This window comes from Lolium rigidum, unplaced genomic scaffold, assembly GCF_022539505.1.
Source record: "Lolium rigidum isolate FL_2022 unplaced genomic scaffold, APGP_CSIRO_Lrig_0.1 contig_25976_1, whole genome shotgun sequence".
Classification (NCBI taxonomy): Eukaryota; Viridiplantae; Streptophyta; class Magnoliopsida; order Poales; family Poaceae; genus Lolium; species Lolium rigidum.
Window position 1 is genome coordinate 1 of NW_025900056.1, and position 21130 is coordinate 21130.

At 41.0% G+C, this 21130-nt stretch overlaps 1 protein-coding gene across 1 annotated transcript; it reads right to left on the reverse strand.

Moving 5' to 3' along the window:
- Window positions 1-7177: 7177 nt before the first annotated feature.
- Window positions 7178-7714, reverse strand: LOC124680713 (E3 ubiquitin-protein ligase EL5-like). Its single transcript, XM_047215767.1, has one exon. The coding sequence runs from the start codon at window positions 7712-7714 to the stop codon at window positions 7178-7180; it is 537 nt and encodes a 178-aa protein (XP_047071723.1).
- Between the last annotated feature and the right edge of the window lie 13416 nt (window positions 7715-21130).

Consider the following 21130-nt stretch of genomic DNA (forward strand, 5'->3'; position numbering starts at 1 on the left):
AAGCCTCAGCCTTGGCCGCACCTCTTAGAGGGCTGGCGCCCAACCCCCTCTCTCCCCAAACCCTAGCGGTCTCTCTCCTCCACCACATCCCGCACGCTTAAGCGAAGCTCCGCCGGATTTCTCCACCACCACCGACACCACGCCGTCGTGCTGTCGGATTCAAGAGGAGCTACTACTTCCGCTGCCCGCTGGAACGGGGAGGTGGACGTCGTCTTCATCAACAACCGAACGTGTGACCGAGTACGGAGGTGCTGCCCGTTCGTGGCGCCGGAAGCGATCGTGATCAAGATCTTCTACGCGCTTTTGCAAGCGGCAAGTGAACGTCTACCGCAGCAACAAGAGCCTCATCTTGTAGGCTTTGGAATCTCTTCAAGGGTGAGACTCGATACCCCCTCGTTGCTACCGTCTTCTAGATTGCATCTTGGCTTGGATTGCGTGTTCGCGGTAGGAAATTTTTTGTTTTCTATGCAACGTTATCCTACACCTGGGCGGTGCGGATTTGCGTTGACTCGGCCGGCGAACCCGAGAATTCGCGATGCACCACGTCCCGGGCCACCATACGCGACGTTTTGGCCGCTTTCGTCGGGCTAGGTGGCCTCAAAAACGAGAAAAAAAAAGTTTTGACATGCACCACGGAGGGACCCAAAATCGTCGGCCATGGTACACCAGCAACCACGGCGCGACTTCAACTTCGTCGGCCATGGCAACTTTTCTTGTAGTGTAATGTTGAAAACTGGTTTATTGTTACCCGAAGTGATCTTGATTCAGGGGTTCAAAGTTAAATTGTTTTTGTTCTTTATCGCTTCTATGTTTTTTACATCAGTATACTGATGCTTGGGGCTATAAATATGTGGTATAAATAAATAATTTCTCTATTTTGTCCTTCATTTTTAGATGCCCAGCCATTATTTATTTATGAGAAGTGCCAAATTTCAAGACCAAAGGTGCTATGCGTTAATATTTGCGTTGTAAAGCTTACAAGGAACAACACAGTGCTATGCCTTTAGGTGGTACGTATCTGCGCTGTCGAGCCTTCATGCAATGGAGAAAGGCTCTTATTTATATTTGATGGAAGGCTTTTTAGCAGAAGTTATTCATTCTATCTAATAAGGTTAATCCCTAGGTTAAACCCTCCTTGACTAGGTGTCATATTTTAGTGTATGTGACACCTTGGGGCTACCACTTGCATATGATGCAAATACTTTATTACAACAGAAAATCAATCTTAGGGGGTATCCCATCATGTATTTCTTATTTCTTCAAATTTGAAAGTGAACATTCCCTGCAAATTCTCTCTTACTCGAATTGACCTAGAAATAAAGATTGGATTTATATTGAGAAGCTAATATTTCAGCTTCCAATTATAGATGCGGATGTAGCCGTGCATTTTAGAGGCCAGATGTCGCTTCATGATGTTGTTTTAGTTTTTTCAACTTTTACCTGCTTTCAGCATGTGACAAGCCATGTTACAATATGTGGTGATATTCATTGTCAGTTTCATGATCTTGCGGAACTATTCCAAGTTGTTGGTCTGGCTGTTCCTCCTTTCTTGCTTTTATATTTTTTAAATTGTTCTCATGCAGATGGTTGTTAGATCTAGGTACACATGATATGCTGCCAATTTTTAATAAACATTTTTGTTGCAATGCTAGGTTTGTTTGGTGCCTCCGTGCTATTCGTAGAAATTTATTGGAGGGATGTTTGTGCCCTTTGCCTGGGCAATCTGCTCCACCTGATACTCCCTCTCACATGCTCTATTTAGTCCTGGTTCTTCATGGTCAAAGAGGAGGTTGGCCCAGCATCTCACCCTTTCACTTGGCACTGTATTTGTAAAGGAGGTATATCATGTTTCTTCTCTTTGTTGGTTTATGAAAAGTAAAATGCTTTTGTTACTAGAATAATCTGTAGAGAAGAATGATAGAAGTCAAGTATGAATTTTTAGCGGGCTATGCATCCTAATGCATATCATATCAATCGTTTACATCATTTTGGTATAATATTATGAGTTGCTTCTTAGTCATGGTAAGCTGCTCAATCCCTCTGTACAACACCTGGTCGGAGATAACATTCGTATGTACTGACTAGAAAAGTATACTTCCTTTTAGTAACTTCACTCACGGCATAAACCATCAAAAATTTCTTTGCTAACCCAGAAACCAATTCATGTTTCTGTCTTTTGAAGGACCCATTTAGGCTTGCCAGATCAGCGGTTCGCATAGTGTTGTCTTTATTAGCTGACTTCTGGAGAAAGTTCAATAGGATTGGCAGTTTGGGGCCACTGCTGACATTATTGCAAATATCCAAGATCGTGTTGGCAGTGATTTGACGATCAATTATGAGCCTTCGAGGCATGGTTTTAAAGGCGTCACTTAGGCGTCAAGGCTCCCCCCTCTGCCTTGGAAAATCGTCCGCTTTAGGCGTCAATGCGCCCCCCTCCGCCTTATCATTGAACTTTCCAAATGGATACTTTAACTTTCTGCATATAGTTTCAGCATTTTTCTTTCCTTCTACAGTTCTAGATAATATAATCATGAGACTAAATGTTTATTTACTTATTTATAATTGGAAACAGGGACAGAATGTGCAACTATCATCTTATGTTCAAGATTCAACTAGCCAACAAATAGTTAGAACTCAATCTGTAGATCTTTCTATCGTTGCTGCACCCTCACCTTGTCAGCTCAAATGCATATGACACATGCATGAGGTACACCCTCACAATGTGCAAATAGGTAAATACTTTTGAGACTTTTCACCGTTACAACATTCAGACCATAGGCTTAATTTTAAAATTCACATCTATGAATTTGATTCTCTATGGTGATTAGAGGTGTATTACAGGCCCTGCCTTTCGGTTTGGCTGCTTGAAAAATCTTACAAATGAAACAGGTAAAAGAAAAAAATGCTTTGGTGAGTATTTTCTAAATTAAAATGGGATCAACGTATGCAGTTTTCAGTAGTAGGTTCAAAGAAATATGTAGATTCTTTTTTTTTGCTACCCTTACTAGCTCAGTTGGAAAGTAGACTTTTTTGTCTTGATAATCTTGCTTTTCTAGAAGTATCTCTTGAGGTCATTTTACATACTGTATGGTAATCTTTGAGTAAACTGGCCACAAATGGTGCTAATTTGCCAAGAGTGTTGTTTCTTCATATATTATTATGCATGATTTTGTGTTTATCCTGTCGAAACTGAAACCTTTTATTCGTGTTTCTTGCCGTACATGTTTGCCTTTTATTTTTTTCACCTAGATGCAAAAATAGGTTATTATAGCTTAACAAAGTCTTTGGCCTCTGTTTGAACTGTGTCATGTTCGTGTTCTTCCTGCAGAGGTGCTGATTCTATCAACTGGTTAGGGCAGTTTTTGTGTGAGTGATTCTCATGCTCTCTACTCTTATGTGGTCTATGCAATACAGTGTAATGTATACTAGGTTCACACCTCATGTTGCCCATAATTGCAAATGCTTCATCCATTAAGCCTACACGGCCAATCATATCCACTATGTAACCGTAATGCTTTGCCTTCGGCTCAATCTACTTGTCTTTCATTAGAGAGAACTGTCTTTAACGAATCTGGCATGACTAGCTGCTGCCCGCTGCGAGTCCAGTATGGATGGGCCTGAGGCCTTGAGCGCGCACGGACGTGGTATAGAGCTTCTACCTATTCATCATGTTGAATCTGAACTGCTAGCCATGGATCAACAGCCGTACAACGCATATTGCTTGATGCTGCTGCTTGTTAGTGTTGATTGGTTTTCTTGATAGATGGGGCTCAAGCTTTCTTTTTTTCTTTTTCTTAGGTCGGCACTACTTGGTAGGGTGTCTACTCCATCGTAAAAGAAGTGAAGTAAACAAGATAAAAGGGTTCTGATATTGGGTTCATGCATTGATGTGTCAGGTATGCATAACGAGCATGGTATAACCATCATCTATTAGTTGTTACTGTTTATGGCAGAAATTTTATTATATAATGATACAAATATATTGCACGATGTGGCATAACTTACATGGAGATGTCTCTGTTTTTCTATTGCAGTGGTGTAAGGAGTAGATCCACGTAGCAGAAAATGAATTTCTTCATTAAAAATATTCTTCAGAGTTTGAGTTGATCTTTTTATTTGTGTATAAAACCTATGATGGATGATATTTTCAGTTATAGATGAAATTCTAGCTGAAAATTAAATATGATTCCATGCATTACCTTTCTTCAATCGAATGGAGGAATCCAGGGACAAGTGAGTTGATTCATGTGTGTGAGGCACCCTAAATAATTTGATTTCTTCACCGTATTAACTAATTAATTATAACCTCATATATAGCTTATGCCGCTTTGTTTTCAGATCAAACCAGCTTCATGTGACGCTACTTCTAGAAGAGATAAGACTTAAGACGGTATCTCTACTTGGGAACAAAATGGATAAGGGCCTACAGGTCAAGGCCTCAGATCCAAGGAGGATCTGCTGTGCTTCTAGAACTAGAAATTTATTCTAAAATATTGTTGTTGAGCTTCTTTTTACTAATTTTTGGCAACGAAAGTGATACCGTTCTTAATAATGGCGCTAGAGTCTAGACAAATACTTTAATTGCATACGTATTGATAGAGTTTCTTCTTTATCATGCATTTAAAAAATTACGCCTGTGTAAAAAAATAGGTGTTTCATCCTATGCTTCTTTGTTGAACTTGTTGTCTTATTTTTTTTGCAGGATGAGTCTAAGGTTAAACTTCAGAAGTGTAAATAAATTTCCAGAGTCTAAGGTTAAACTTCAGAAGTGTACAAAGGCTACTCTGATTGTGTTATGATAACTTTGAACATGCAGACTCTGGACTGTATGGTCGCAGCTCTCGACAAGGATCTCATCTATATGATTTTTTTACCTCACTGCCCTGGATACTGACGGCACGAGCTTTGTTTATCTCTTCTACTCTCTCTTGCAGTCTCCGTAAATTAATTTTGCATTGTATTGTTGTCTCTTATAAGGACTAGACGCATATTTGTTTCGATTTATATTATAGTGTATATTAAGATTATTAACATGTGTTTTTAGGGTTAGCAACACACAATATTTTCAAGAACCATGATGAATGGGTCAGTTTGTTACTCTGTTTTTATAAGAGAATTTTTTGGATCTCTTACTAATGTATATAGAAAGATAATATGATGCACCAGATGTATTGCAAGCAACAATATTAACTTGATGTTAACATTACAGTGTAGTAATTATATGGTTTCAATTTCCATCATAGGCTCTTACCATTCCTCCATTTCCCCTTAGACCTTTGTGATTATAATATCCTTCCCCATGTAGTGCTAAATATGGTGTTTTAGAAACCATCTGCCTTGGCAAGTTATTTGTAATTATATTTCTTTACTTCGAGGCTTCTAAATGATCTGGTGCAAGTAATAAATATTATCCAGTTTGATGTCTGGTTTATTGTTCACTTAGGGCAGGACATTGTGCCACTATTCTCCATCCACCTTGGTGAGTTCTCAACTAATAATTTGCCATATTCATTTTCTTTCTCTATGTGGGGTTACAAGAGGTCATGCTAGGCATGCAAATAAGATCATGTCATAGTAGATGAGCTGTTGCATACCAAGATATGTGTGTGTGCACACAACTATGTTCTTTTCTGTACACTCCAGTTGTAGTGCAAATCTGTTTTAGTTTGCAAGAGCATGGTACAAATGCCAGTTTGCACATGTGTGCCATTTATCTCTAGATGGAACACGACGCTTACAGGGGTGGTCACATCATATTGGGAGGAAGCAAAGAAAGAGATATGGCTGTTGTGAATTGCCATGACCGGATCAAAGGTTCCGATCTCTAGGAAAGCTCCTACTTTAAAATTTCCTTATCTTTGAATTTGAATCGTCCTCCCCATTTTACGATCATTTTTTTTGCCTCTGTTGTATTCATTCAACCCAAATGTCATGGTATTTTTCTTATCTTTGAACATAACTATTATTGTGTTTAATTCTGTATCCACATTGTACTATTTTCCAAGTTTACTGATGTTAAGATTTTCAGCATCTTGCCTCATTTTTTTTTTTGATTCTATGTCTTCTCCATCTGCTTGCCCCTTGCATATTTGCATTTTGCCTCTGAGCCATTAGATCTGATTTAGTTGGACTAAGGGACGGGGGATGGAGGAGATAGGGGGCCAAGGAAGGCAGGCTGCCCGGCTATCGGTCGGACTGTGTGAGAAGGTGTGAGAGAGAAGACATCCACAGATCCACTCAGACTAGAGTGTGGGCCGACCGCTACCACAGTTGTGAATGGAACATGCCTCTTTGTAATCGTGTTGTTTTGATAATTAGCTGCTTGTATTTTGAAACATATAAACTGGCTATTCTACATGGGAGATTTTGTTTTGTAGAATAAGCAAAGGGTCTACAAAAAAATTCTGACACGAATTTTAGCTTTGCTTATTTTTGAAATGTAAATCTACACGAATTTCACGGGATCGTGCGCCAAGGCGCACATTTAAATCTAGTAGTAGTAGTATTTGGTAGGCTTGGGGAAAACTCGTCGTGTAGTGCAGAAGCGTCAATCTCATCGATCTGGCCACTTTAGAACAACGCACTAAAATATGGTAAGCTGCTACCACTGAATAGGAGTACTTAACTAACAGTGTCAATCTACTAGGAGTGTACGATGAAACAGCAGAACCGCACGATATCATTAAAGACCATTTGTCTCGTAATGGAACAATCTAGCACGGAAAGTTATCTTCTTTTTTGGTCTAGATTTGAACCTACGACATCGGGTTTTGGAGACCCACGTTCTACCGAACTGAACTAAGAGCGCTTTCATTTATTCAAAAAGAAAATATTTTTCTATTTCTAACATATCTCACGTACGTATAGTCTCCACAAATTCAAGTTATACCCACTTTACTTTAATCGACTTCTTTTCTACTGCCCATAAAGAAGAAATGAAGTAATAGGTAGGGATGACAGGATTTGAACCTGTGACATTTTTTTTCCAAAGTGTCGACGCTGGTAGTACTTCTCATACTGGTGCAAGGAAGAAAGGAAATAAAAATCATACAGTACTGGTGCACTAGATATAGACATAATTACAGAGTGAGTGATCTGGATAGCTAGTACTTCACTGTTCACCAATTATAGACATAATAACTACAGATTGCGACAGCTACCGGCCGGCGTGCGCGGGCTATAGCTGACTCTCCAGGTCCGGCTCCCGTCCGGCGGGCTGGTCCGTCGCGTTTCCACGGGCCTTGGACGGCGCCGGAGACGGGAGAGCAGGGCGCGCGCGGCAGACGGGGCAGGTGGCGTGCGTGCAGAGCCAGACGTCGACGCAGCCGACGTGGAACGCGTGCCTGCACCCCGGCAGCGCGCGCACGGCGTCGCCGTCCTGCATGGCGCCCAGGCACACCGGGCAATCCTGCCCCTCCGCCTCCTCCTCCACCTTGAAGCTGAACACTGGCGCCATAGCCGCCAGCGCCGCCTTGTCGAGCCCCCCTCCGCCGCCCCTCTTTCCCGCCGCAGCGCCGGACCCCGTCGTCCGGTGCAGGCCGCCCGGCCCCGGCCCTAACCGCTTGTACAGGTAGTCGAGGTACAGTATCATCCCGTATAGCGCCAGGCACACCCCCGTGAACGCCACCACGACCTCCACCGTCCCGGCGATGCTGCAGCACCCTCCGGCGCCGCTCCCGTGCGGCTTCTGGTGCAGCGACGCTGCCGTCGACATGCCGACCGACCGACCGATGGATGCCACTCACCAGCGCTGGTGGGAGAGCAGAGTGTCGTGGCGTGCGGGTCTCGCCAAGCTCAGCACTCTCGCTGGGTTGGTGCGGGCGATGATGGATTTGTTGGTGCGTGATCGCAACGGCAGGTGGTGATGGCTGCTTTGCCGTGCGTTGCGTTGCTTTGTATAGGAAGGCAGCAGCAGTGAGTCAGTGAGGGCGCTGATTATGCAAGGGAGTGTGACTGTGCGACTGTTGCGTGGGGCCCGCGTGGTTTGGATGGAGAGCGGCGGAAAGTGAGAAGAAACAGGCGGCCGGGGCACCGGTTTCATGTTATATTTGTTTATTTTTTACACAGAACACAACACTTCACTTGATTACTTAAAAGCAACTGTACTACTACAAAGAGTCTTCTGATGCACTCAGGAACAGAATCACAAACTAAACCAAGGCATTCCCTCTGTCCAAAACAGAGACCAAGTACTCGGAATTCCAAGCCTGGTGGGAGGATTTGATTCGTGACGGCCAATGGCCGGGCGGCCTGCTTTGCTTTGTATAGGCAGCGCAAGAGATGGTTCTCATTATGCAAAGGGACTAGTGGTAGTTAATCAAATGATAGTGGGACCAGTGGTAATTAATCAAGTGATGGTCCTCATTATGCAAGGGACTAGTGGTAATTAATCAACTGATTTCTACAGAATATTAATCATGTAGAATAACGACCTAGATGGTCTAAAATCGCCAAAATAGCTACAATTCAACCCAACATCACACCTGTTGGGTACGCAATAGAAAACGAAAAATTCTAACTAGCGTACACCGACCGAAAGCAGTTTACGTTCCGCTAGAACATGAATGATGTAGTTGTACTTCGTTGCCGATCTCAGGGTCGTGTTCAATCCTCGTATGACGACATACGTCACAACTGGCAGCACCTCCGTGGTTTCGCACACGCACGGTCCTCGACGATGACTCCCGGTACTCTGATCGAGCCCAGATTGCGAAAGTAGAATTCTGGATCGAAGCACCAGCAGCACGACGACGTACTGGGATGAAGTCGACCACCACATGCACAGATCTTTAAGGATCCACGCGCGGCAAAGACAACATGAGAGAGAGGGAGGTAGGAGAGGGAATTCTCCTCGAATTCTGTGTGTTCCCCCCTCCCCATCTGAACCCTATATGTAGGGGGAGGGGTAGGTGCGGCCGACATGGGGAGAGGGTTGGGGCGGCGGCCAAGGTAGGCCACTGCGCCCCCAAACCCTAACCCTAGTCGCCCCACCCCTTGGCCCATGGGGGGTCGGTTGGCCCCTTAATGGCTCCCCTCCGAGAGGGGCCCATTAAGGTGGGCTGCACCTTTTTAGTTAAAAATACAAATATATATTTAATATTAATTCATTTAATCAATATAGAATACATAGTATAATTTAATTCCCAGTGATCTGAAACACATTTCAAACCACTCCGAACTTCCTTCGGATTCTCCCGGAACCCTTCCGGTTCTCTCTTCTCTATTCTCTGGTGTTTCTAGTGAATCCAAAACCATCCCAAAGCATCAACAAACCCTTATGTGTCTTACCATACGGTTCGAGAATACTACAGACATGATCGATATACCTCTTCGATCAATGATAATTCGCGGGACTTGAATGCCCATAATGACCCATGTGCATTCGACAGATATACGTATGTCATTGAACCATAAACGTTGAGTCATATTCCCTATGTTACTTCGATACCAAACTTATGCGAGACCTGACCATCAGTATCATAATTCCTAGTTCATTCTCGTTACCGACAAGGCTATTCAACTCGTTTCCATGATATTCCATCATCATGACCTAGCCATATGTTGCGCAGCTTCATGGGTGTAATCTCACCGAGTGGGTCCAAAGTATCTTTACATCACACATATGAACAAATATCGATTTTGATTTTGATACATACGCCTCAACCTAGCCCTTCGGAATACCTGAGAAACATATTTATCAACACCATGTTAAGATGTGACAATTGATGTAGTCAAGGCAGCCTCTGTTGGTAACGATCAGATATGATCTCAGGGTCTAAGGATTAGGTTACTACGCTTTCTTAATTATTGCAACGATGAACTATGTGATTTGATTGTGCTGCAATACTTATATTGGGTAATTATATTATATCATTCACCCAATGATATGATTTCATTGTCAATTGACATAAATATCCATGATCGAGAAACCTCGATCATCGGATGACCGATGAGATAATTTGCACATATGCTCACTAGGGATCCGGGTTTGTTTACATACCACACGTGTATCAATGTTTTCAATTAATACAGTTATATCATGTCATAAAACATATTTTGAACTATTGAGATATAATGATAAATACTCTTTATTATTTGCCTATAGGGCACTATCTCCAACAATCTCGCACTTGCACTAGAGTATAAATAATCTAGTTGCATTTGTTATTAATGGTAGCACCATATAGAATATGTGTTATTGATCATGCTTGCTCGTGAAAAAAGTTGTTAACAACTCGAATCGTTCAGATCCATATGTTCATTGCAAATTGTTAATGTCACCTTATTTTACGTTACTTCCTTATCAAAATGATGATTTTTTAATTATAAGTTTGGCAGTAGAGTGAGACTTTTCTTCCTGTGTTTACAATGACATTTTGTTCGGTCAATTGGACTTTCACTTGGTCAAGTACACTAGAGAACACACTCAGCTGAGATTCAAACTTTGTCAGCCAAACTATCAATGTAGATTTAACAGACAATGCATCTAATGCAACTTCCATATCTAACCATGCTTATTTCAACTTAAGGCTTTTTATCAGTGCGAGATTTCAATTCTTCTAGGTTAGTGTCATAACTTGTACCAGCGTAACATCTTAAGGTCAAGTTTACTATCCTTTACAAATCAGAATTGTATTCTCAGTTCTCACTAGACAGTGCGATATTTTCAATCTTCTAGGTTAGTGTCACAACTTACATCAGCGTAACATCTAACGGTCAAGTTTACTATACTTTACATATCAGAATTGTAGTCTCGGTTCTCACTAGACACTGAAGATTAAACTCAACTTCTTGTTCAGTGATTTATTCAGAGATCACTTTGGAACATGTTCTTCTAGCTAAGAACTTGGATCACATTATGTCGTTTTACAAAACATGGTTAAAATATAGGACTCTATGGCTGAGACATATGGGACGTAGCACATCCATATTATTTTATTCAGCCATAGTCGTAGCATCGAGATTAAATGCAATGCTCCACATAGGTATACAAGAAAAACTTCTTCTTGACTTGTTCTATTCAGAACTTCTTCAGAATCTAAAACTAGGAAAGTAATTCAACTTAATGTTTATTAAATATATTAATCTATCTTGATAGACCTTTAATGTTTTAATTTTCAACTTCACCCATAGAATATTTACTACCTTAAACAATTGGTAGTACCACTTTAGCATTCACCATCTATGTATGAGAATATTGTTAAGATCCCACTCGAATATATCAATCACAAATAGGACCACGAGAACGCACTTAGCTCCCACTCAAATTATGTCAGTCACATATGAGACTAGGAAACTCACTTAGCTCCCACTCAAAATGTGTCATCTTCATATGAAGATTAGGAAAAGCTACTTAGCTCCCACTCAAATGTCTGATCTAAGCATAAGATAAGGAAGGCAATATCAGCTCCCACTCAATTTCTTGTAAATACGGGTCTTCTCAATATCTTGGGTAATTCCAAAATCCTTTGGTCATCCATCAAGTCGAGTATTCTAGCTAATATATACTAGCATCCGTATGATTTACAAAACCCGCTTGATGTACCAAATGCAACTCTTCTTGAAAAGATGCAGTTTTGAACATTTTCACCAATTCTCACAATTGTAATAATTGCTAGTTAAAACCTAATGACTCAAAAATCGCCACACAAATGTAGTCAACCTTTTGAATTTTTCAAAACATAATTTGTGACAAATTGAGCTTTATGTCTTTGAAATTTCATTTCTTCCTAAGGAAGATCAAGTAACAACTTCACTTAATAAGATCTAGTATCAAAACACCTTGTTATCTTAAATGTAACCTAATATAGGCTGGATTTCGTGACTCTTAAATCATTTTTCGTACTTAGGTCCACTGATACGTCTCAAACGTATCTATAATTTCTTATGTTCCATGCTACTTTTATGATGATACTCACATGTTTCATACACACTTTATGTCATTATTATGCATTTTCCGGCACTAACCTATTGACGAGATGCCGAAGAGCCAGTTGCTGTTTTCTGCTGTTTTTGGTTTCAGAAATCCTACAAAGGAAATATTCTCGGAATTGGACGAAATCAACGCCCAGGGTCTTATAGGGCGGCGCGGCCTGCATGGGGCCCGCACCGGCCTATGGTGTGGGGCCCCTGCGCCGCCTCCAACCCTGCCCTTCCGCCTACTTATAGCCTTTGTCGCGAAAACCCCTGTACCGAGAGCCACGATACGGAAAACCTTCCAGAGATGCCGCCGCCGCCAATCCCATCTCGGGGGATTCAGGAGATCGCCTCCGGCACCCTGCCGGAGAGGGGAATCATCTCCCGGAGGACTCTTCATCACCATGATCGCCTCCGGACTGATGTGTGAGTAGTTTACCCCTGGACTATGGGTCCATAGCAGTAGCTAGATGGTTGTCTTCTCCTCTTGTGCTATCATGTTAGATCTTGTGAGCTGCCTATCATGATCAAGATCATCTATTTGTAATGCTACATGTTGTGTTTGTTGGGGTCCGATGAATATGGAATACTATGTCAAGTTGATTATCAATCTATCATATATGTGTTGTTTATGTTCTTGCATGCTCTCCGTTGCTAGTAGAGGCTCTAGCCAAGTTGATACTTGTAACTCCAAGAGGGAGTATTTATGCTCGATAGTGGGTTCATGCCTCCATTGAATCCGGGACAAGTGACGTAAAGTTCTAAGGTTATGGATGTGCTGTTGCCACTAGGGATAAAACATCAATGCTTTGTCTAAGGATATTTGTGTTGATTACATTACGCACCATACTTAATGCAATTGTCCGTTGTTTGCAACTTAATACTGGAAGGGGTGCGGATGCTAACCTGAAGGTGGACTTCTTAGGCATAGATGCATGCTCGGATAGCGGTCTATGTACTTTGTCGTAATGCCCCGATTAAATCTCATAGTAGTCATCATGATATGTATGTGCATTGTTATGCCCTCTCTATTTGTCAATTGTCCAACCTGTAATTTGTTCACCCAACATGCTATTTATCTTATTGGAGAGACACCACTAGTGAACTGTGGACCCCGGTCCATTCTTTTACATCTGAAATACAATCTATCGCAATCCTTGTTCTTTACTGTTCTTCGCAAACAAACATCATCTTCCACACTATACATTTAATCCTTTGTTTACAGCAAGCCGGTGAGATTGACAACCTCACTGTTACGTTGGGGCAAAGTACTTTGATTGTGTTGTGCAGGTTCCACGTTGGCGCTGGAATCCCTGGTGTTGCGCCGAACTACACTCCGTCACCAACGACCTTCACGTGATCCTTGACTCCTACTGGTTCGATAACCTTGGTTTCTTACTGAGGGAAAACTTGCTGCTGTACGCATCACACCTTCCTCTTGGGGTTCCCAACGGACGTGTGCTTCACGCGTATCAAGCTCTTTTTCTGGCGCCGGTGCCGGGGACCTGAAGAAAAGTTACACCACAGAGATTTCTAACTCCCACGTCAACTGCACGCCAGCAGCTCTTTTTCGGGCGCCGTTGCCGGGGAGATCAAGACACGCTGCAAGGGGAGTCTCCCACATCCAATCTCTTTACTTTGTTTTTGTCTTGCTTTACTTTATTTACTGCTTTGTTTGCTTTCTATATCAAAAGAACAAAAAAATGAGTTACTAGATTTACTTTATTTTCTGTCTTGTTTGCGTTCTCTATATTGAAAACACAAAAAAATTTAGTTACTTGCATTTACTTTATTTAGTTTGCTTTATTTACTACTGCTAAAATGGGTACTCCTGAGAATACTAAGTTGTGTGACTTCACTAACACAAATAATAATGATTTCCTATGCACACCTATTGCTCCACCTGCTACTACATCAGAATTTTTTGAAATTAAACCTGCTTTACTAAATCTTGTTATGAGAGAGAAATTTTCTGGTGTTAGTTCTGATGATGCTGCTGCCCATCTTAATAATTTTGTTGAACTTTGTGAAATGCAAAAGTACAAGGATGTAGATGGTGACATTATAAAATTGAAATTGTTTCCTTTCTCCTTAAGAGGAAGAGCTAAAGATTGGTTGATATCTTTGCCTAAAAATAGTATTGATTCATGGACTAAATGTAAGGATGCTTTCATTGGTAGATATTATCCTCCCGCTAAAATTATATCTTAGAGAAGTAGCATAATGAATTTTAAGCAATTGGATAATGAGCATGTTGCCCAAGCATGGGAGAGAATGAAATCTTTGGTAAAGAATTGCCCTACCCATGGACTAACTACTTGGATGATCATCCAAACCTTTTATGCAGGATCGAATTTTTCTTCGCGGAACCTATTGGATTCAGCTGCTGGAGGTACTTTTATGTCCATCACCTTAGGCACGGCAACAAAGCTTCTTGATGATATGATGATAAATTACTCCGAATGGCACACGGAAAGAGCTCCACAAGGTAAGAAGGTAAATTCTGTTGAAGAAACCTCCTCCTTGAGTGACAAGATTGATGCTATTATGTCTATGCTTGTGAATGGTAGATTTAATGTTGATCCTAATAATGTTCCTTTAGCTTCATTGGTTGCTCAAGAAGAGCATGTTGATATGAACTTCATTAAAAGTAATAATTTCAACAACAATGCTTATAGGAATAATTCTGGTAACAACTATAGGCCATATCCTTCTAATAATGGTAATGGTTATGGTAATTCTTATGGGAATTCTTACAACAATAATAGGAGTGTACCCCTGGTCTTGAAGCCATGCTTAAAGAATTTATTAGTACACAAACTGCTTTTAACAAATCTGTTGAAGAAAAGCTTGATAAAATTGATGTTCTTGCTTCTAAGGTTGATAGTCTTGCCTCTGATGTTGATCTTTTAAAATTGAAAGTTATTACTAAAGAAGATAAAGATATTAAGTCATTTGCTACAGCAAACGCCATCCAAGTTCGAATTAATGAGAATATTAGATTGATGGCTGAATTGCATGCTAGGTGGGAAAGAGAAGAAAAACTAGCTAAAGAGAATAATGTAGCTAAAGTTTGGACTATTACCACCACTAGTAATGTTGATGCTTCACATGTTGCTAAACCTCCTACTATCAATGATAAAATAATTGGTGTTAGCAATGTTTCTACTCCTAGTGCAAAGCGTGCAAAATTGCCTGAAACTGCTAAAACTGCTGAAACTGCTTGTGATAAAACTGCTGAAATTTTTCAAAATATTGGGGGCAATGATCCCATTGTTGTAGATCATAATGGTTTAGATTTTGATGATTTTCATATCTCTGAAGTTATTAAGTTCTTACAAAAACTTGCTAGAAGTCCTAATGCTAGTGCTATAAATTTGGCCTTTACAAAACATATTACAAATGCTCTCATAAAAGCTAGAGAAGATAAATTAAAACTTGAAACTTCTATTCTTAGGAAGTTAGAAGATGGTTGGGAGCCCATCATTAAGATGAAGGTCAATGATTTTGATTGTAATGCTTTATGTGATCTTGGTGCAAGTATTTCTGTTATGCCTAAGAAAATCTATGATATGCTTGACTTGCCACCATTGAAAAATTATTATTTGGATGTTAATCTTGCTGATAATGCTATAAAGAAACCTTTGGGGAGGATTAATAATGTTCGCATTATGGTTAACAATAACCTTGTCCCCGTTGACTTTGTTGTCTTGGATATTGAATGCAATGCATCTTGTGCCATTATTTTGGGAAGACCTTTTCTTCGAGCTGTTGGTGCTATTATTGATATGAAGGAAGGTAATATTAAGTATCAATTTCCTCTCAAGAAAGGTATGGCACACTTCCCTAGAAATAGAATGAAGTTACCTTATGATTCTATTATTAGAACAAATTATGATGTTGATGCTTCATCTCTCGATAATACTTGATTCACACTTTCGCGCCTAGCTGAAAGGCGTTAAAGAAAAGCGCTTATGGGAGACAACCCATTATTTTACTTCTGCACTTTTGTTTTATATTTGAGTCTTGGAAGTTGTTACTACTGTAGCAACCTCTCCGTATCTTTATTTTATTGCATTGTTGTGCCGAGTAAAGTATTTGATAGTAAGGTTGATACTAGATTTGGATTACTGCGCAGAAACAGATTTCTTACTGTCACGAAATTGAGCAGCCCCGTCTGTAGGTAACTCAAAAAAAACTGCCAATTTACGTGCGTGATCCTCAGATATGTACGCAACTTTCATTCAATTTGAGCTTTTTCATCTGAGCAAGTTAAGTGCCCCATAAAAATTCGTCTTTACGGACTGTTCTGTTTTGACAGATTCTGCCTTTTATTTCGCATTGCCTGTTTTGCTATGTTTGATGGATTTCTTTGTTCCATTAACTTTCAGTAGCTTTGTGCAATGTCCAGAAGTGTTAAGAATGATTATGTCACCTCTGAATATGTGAATTTTCGATTATGCACTAATCTTCTAATGAGTTTTTTTTGAGTTTGGTGTGGAGGAAGTTTTCAAAGGTCAAGAGAGGAGGATGATACAATATGATCAAGAAGAGTGAAAAGTCTAAGCTTGGGGATTCCCCCATGGTTCATCCCTGCATATTTTAAGAAGACTCAAGCATCTAAGCTTGGGGGTTCCCAAGGCATCCCTTCTTCATCGACAACTTATCAGGTCACCTCTAGTGAAACTATATTTTTATTCCATCACATCTTATGTGCTTTACTTGGAGAGTCTGTATGTTTTTATTTTGTTTTTGTTTGAATAAAATCGGATCCTAGCATTCTTTGTTTGAATAAAATCGGATCCTAGCATTCTTTGTTTGGGAGAGAAACACGCTCCGCTGTTACATATGAACACATGTGTTCTTAGCTTTACTTTTAATGTTCATGGCAAAGGATGAAACTGCTTCGTTCATCATTATTATGGTTGGAAACAGAAAATGCTTCTTGTGGTAATTGGTATAATGTTTTGAATAATTTGATACTTGGCAATTGTTGTGCTCATATAGATCATGTTTATGCTCTTGCATCATGTACTTTGCACCTATTAATGAAGAACTACATAGAGCTTGTTAAAATTTGGTTTGCATGATTGGTCTCTGTAGAGTCTAGATATTTTCTGGTGAAGTGTTTGAACAACAAGGAAGACAGTGTAGAGTCTTATAATGCTTGCAATATGTTCTTATGTAAGTTTTGCTGTACCGGTTCATACTTGTGTTTGCTTCAAACAATCTTGCTAGCCTAAGCCTTGTATTGAGAGGGATTACTTCTCGTGCATCCAAAGCCTTGAGCCAAAAACTATGCCATTTGTGTCCACCATACCTACCTACTACATGGTATTTCTCTGCCATTCCAAAGTAAATTACTTGAGTGCTACCTTTAAAATTCTATTCTTTGTCTTTGCAATATATAGCTCATGGGAAAATAGCCTTAAAAACTATTGTGGTAAAGAATATGTAGCTTATGTATCTTATTTCTTATAAGTTGCTTGTTGAGTGGTAACCATGTTTTTGGGGACGCCACCAAATATTACACCTTTGTTGAAAATCATGTGAGTTGCTATGCATGTTCGTCTTGTCTGAAGTAAGGGTGATTTATCATGATCAAATAGTTTGAGTATGCATATTGTTAGAGAAGAACATGGGGCCGCTGCGGTGACCCAGCATACCACTGCATGTTGTAGTATACAAGTCGTTGATATGATCTTTGTGAAGGGGCTTCCTCACAAATTGCCATATCCCTCAGAGTGGTACAACAGAAACATTGCAGGTCATAACACTCCATACTTTATTACAAACATTGTCTTACAAGTTGGTATTCTCACAGGTCCTATGAGAACACCCTAAGAGACTACTAAAGTACCATTACAACTTATACTAAAGATGAAAAGAGCTCAACAACTTATTTAGGTAAGTTCTACGTTGCTCGGCTCTATGATACTAAGGTATGTCACTACTCCTCCACCTCCGTGTCATCTGGTCCGTAGACTATTCCATAGTCTACGCCTTCCACTCCGCCGGTAAGATCAGGTTCTTCGTAGACCAGCTCGTAGCTTCCTTCTGGTGCCCCGTCGTTGATAGCCTCCACTTCGGGATCACAGTCTAGCAAGGGTGTCGAAAGAAAGTGAGTACAGAGGTACTCAGCAAGTTCTAAAAGAATAAAAGGTGTTTGATGCACTAGCTACGACCATTGATCAGGAAATCGCAGGTCAATGCATGTTTTGAAAACATTTCTTCAAAAGGTTGCTTTTATTATGAAAACTATGCCCGTCGGTCTTCACGGAGTTGACCGGAACTTCGTGGAGTTCCTTTCCTGCCGCGTTCGCAGTTCCCTTCCCGGAACAAGGAGTGACAGCCACAATTTGATACACTCGCGAGAGGTGCGTTACTTTTCCCACAAGAGATCTCACCCTTTTTGCCATCCGCGAGGACTTGCCCCCGTTCACACTTCCTTTGGTGTGAGGCCAGGTATAAAGATCCAAGCCCACACCGCCTTCTCCGCGATCGCAAACCCACCCTTTTGTCCACCCGCACACCTCCAGTAGACTTCCCCGATAATACGGCTTTACTCATGGTGTACTTTGGACAATCCTTCATAGATCGTAGAGCCATCATCACTAATGGATGGGGATTTAAAAGGCTATCCCAACCTACGGCGAGTGCCTCCAACACCCCGCCGGCTCTACCAATCCGTTGGCGTGCAAAAGGGAAAAGATACGACCCGGCTTCCCCAGAGCCATTATAGATCTCATGGTCAACGCGGTTTGTACGGCGCTAGAATCACTGGACGGCATTGGTAATTTAATCCTAGGGTGATATAACCCATTGCAATGGAACCTCCACCATATCAACACATACCATGGTTCCATTGCCAGCCACATAGTCATATTCATAGTTGGAAATTAACATTTCATTTGCGATGCAGGAATGATAAGTATATAGCTTTGCATTAAAAGTAGTAAAAATAATCAAGTTGACATGAGCAAGGGTGAACTTGCACTGTGGACTGCGAGATAGTGCGGTTCAATGCGGTTGATGGAACCTGGACCTCGGGTTCCGTAAGAAGCATCATTGTCCGGTAAGGACAATGTTATAAAAATCCAAATAATGCAATCATGGATGTATTATTTTATGTTGAATCCCTTTACCCCATTGAATTATTACAATTTAGGGTTGTATTTAAGATTTATGTCTTTGACGGTAATTTACAATTGATTTAAAAGTATTAATCATTGTAATTCACACAAAGTACAACAATTCAAAGTAAAATGATTTTACTTGATAATTACCTTAGTCATTCCAAAATAATTTGAAATTATAGAGTTACCTCCATAGTTTTGGAATAAAAAGGATTATAGTATTTTCTTGGAAAAATACCCTTTGCAATAGATATGACATGGAATATTAGAATTTCATTTTGAAATGTTTGAAAATAAGTATTTGAACTTATTTGATATTTTTCCTTGAATTTTAAGTACAAGGAAATAATAATTTAAAGTTCCAAGTTATTATTTGAATTCTGAAAATTCATAATTTTGAATTTGTTTCTTAAATTCCATTTCATATTTTATTCTTGTTAAGATTTATTTTTCATACATAAATCCAATTTTTATTGGATTTTTAGAGTTGTTTATGATTTATTAAAATTTGGTAAAGTTTTGGTCTTTTATTAAATGAAAAATGACCAAAATACCCCCTGGACTCATATTGGGCCCGGCCCAATAGCCTAACTCGAGGACGGCCCAAATAGGCTGGCCCCCTTTTTGGGTTTGGTGGCGCCGAGCGGCCCACCACTCTCACTCTCACTCGGCCCTCTTCTCACTCGTCTAACCCTAATCTCCGGCGACCATGAGGCGATGGCGTCGCCGCCATGGCCGCCGCCCTGCTCCGGCCATCACCGGCCTCCTCCGCCGTGACCACCTACCGATCTAGAACCGCCTCGAGCAGACCTATCGATCTGTCCGAGCCGTTTCTCTCCTCTCGTCCTCTCCTGGCGAATCGCCTCGATCTGGATCTCCTGGAGAATCGCCATGAGCGATCTGGTGGTCTCCGACGAGCTCGCGCCCTCGTCGTCGTCGTGTGCGCCTCCGAGACCGACCTGGCGCGGGTGCTTGCTTGCAGCGCCTGTGCCGTCGTCTCCATGCTGTGCTGCTGTGGTGGTGTTCGTCGGCGTAACGCCGGCGCCTTCCCTGGCTTTGCAGCTGCTATGGCCGCGCGGGCACTGCCTCGCCATGCCATAGCTTCTGCCTCCAGGCGCGGGTAAGTTCCTCTGCTCCCCTCTTTCTCTTTTGTGCGCCTCCCTTGCCACTGTCCTTCTTCCTCCTCATGATCTGTTGCTCTCTGGTGGTCTTGTGACCATCTAGAGCCATGCTATTGCTGTGCAATCTTCTTGTGCTTCGGTTTACTGCAAGTTCATGGCCCAATTGCCATTTCCTGGTACTGGCACATGCTGCTTTGCTTTGCTTGCTGTTCATGCTATGCTTGCCTTGTTGCTACCCCTAGCATGATCTACACTTACCATGCTCTACTTGTGCTTGTTCAAGAGCTATCTATGCCATGCTATGATTGGTTATGACTTGCTTATGCTTCACTGGTCTATCATGCTTGCTTGTCTAGGTGCACTTGTGATGCATCTGTGACACTTGTGTGTGTGCCAGAGGTGCCTGTGATATGATTCAGTACTAATTCTGCAATCCAATGATCCATTGGATCATTTCTTGCTTGTTGGCAAAACTCTCTGGTAGCTTGGCTTGCTATGATTGATCAATTTGATCAATTGTTTGTCGATGATTGCTTACTTGGCTAACATTGTGGTTAAATGATTCACTTATTTGGTGATGTTGATGCTCAAGCATCCTCTGTCTGTTGCTTACTTGTACTTGTGGCTTATTTCTAGCTATCTAGACTTGCTCTAGTGGCTATGAATTAAATTGTGTTGCTTAACGGTATGCTCTTGTCATGCTTAGCATGGATCCGTGATAAATTCATGCTTAGATTACTTAATTCGATGAGCTGCTTATGCGGTGATGATTTAAATGTCTTGCTTGTATATGAGTTTGCTTGTTCATGATTCTTTTACAAGCAATCAAACTCTGAATCCATTTCCGGATAGTGATGTGGTCTATTTGGCTTGCTCTTATTTGGTGCTAAGTGTGATGTGACCTCGGTAGCCTTGCTCTCGATTGGTTGCTCACCAAGTGGTTGGATCTTGTTGGCT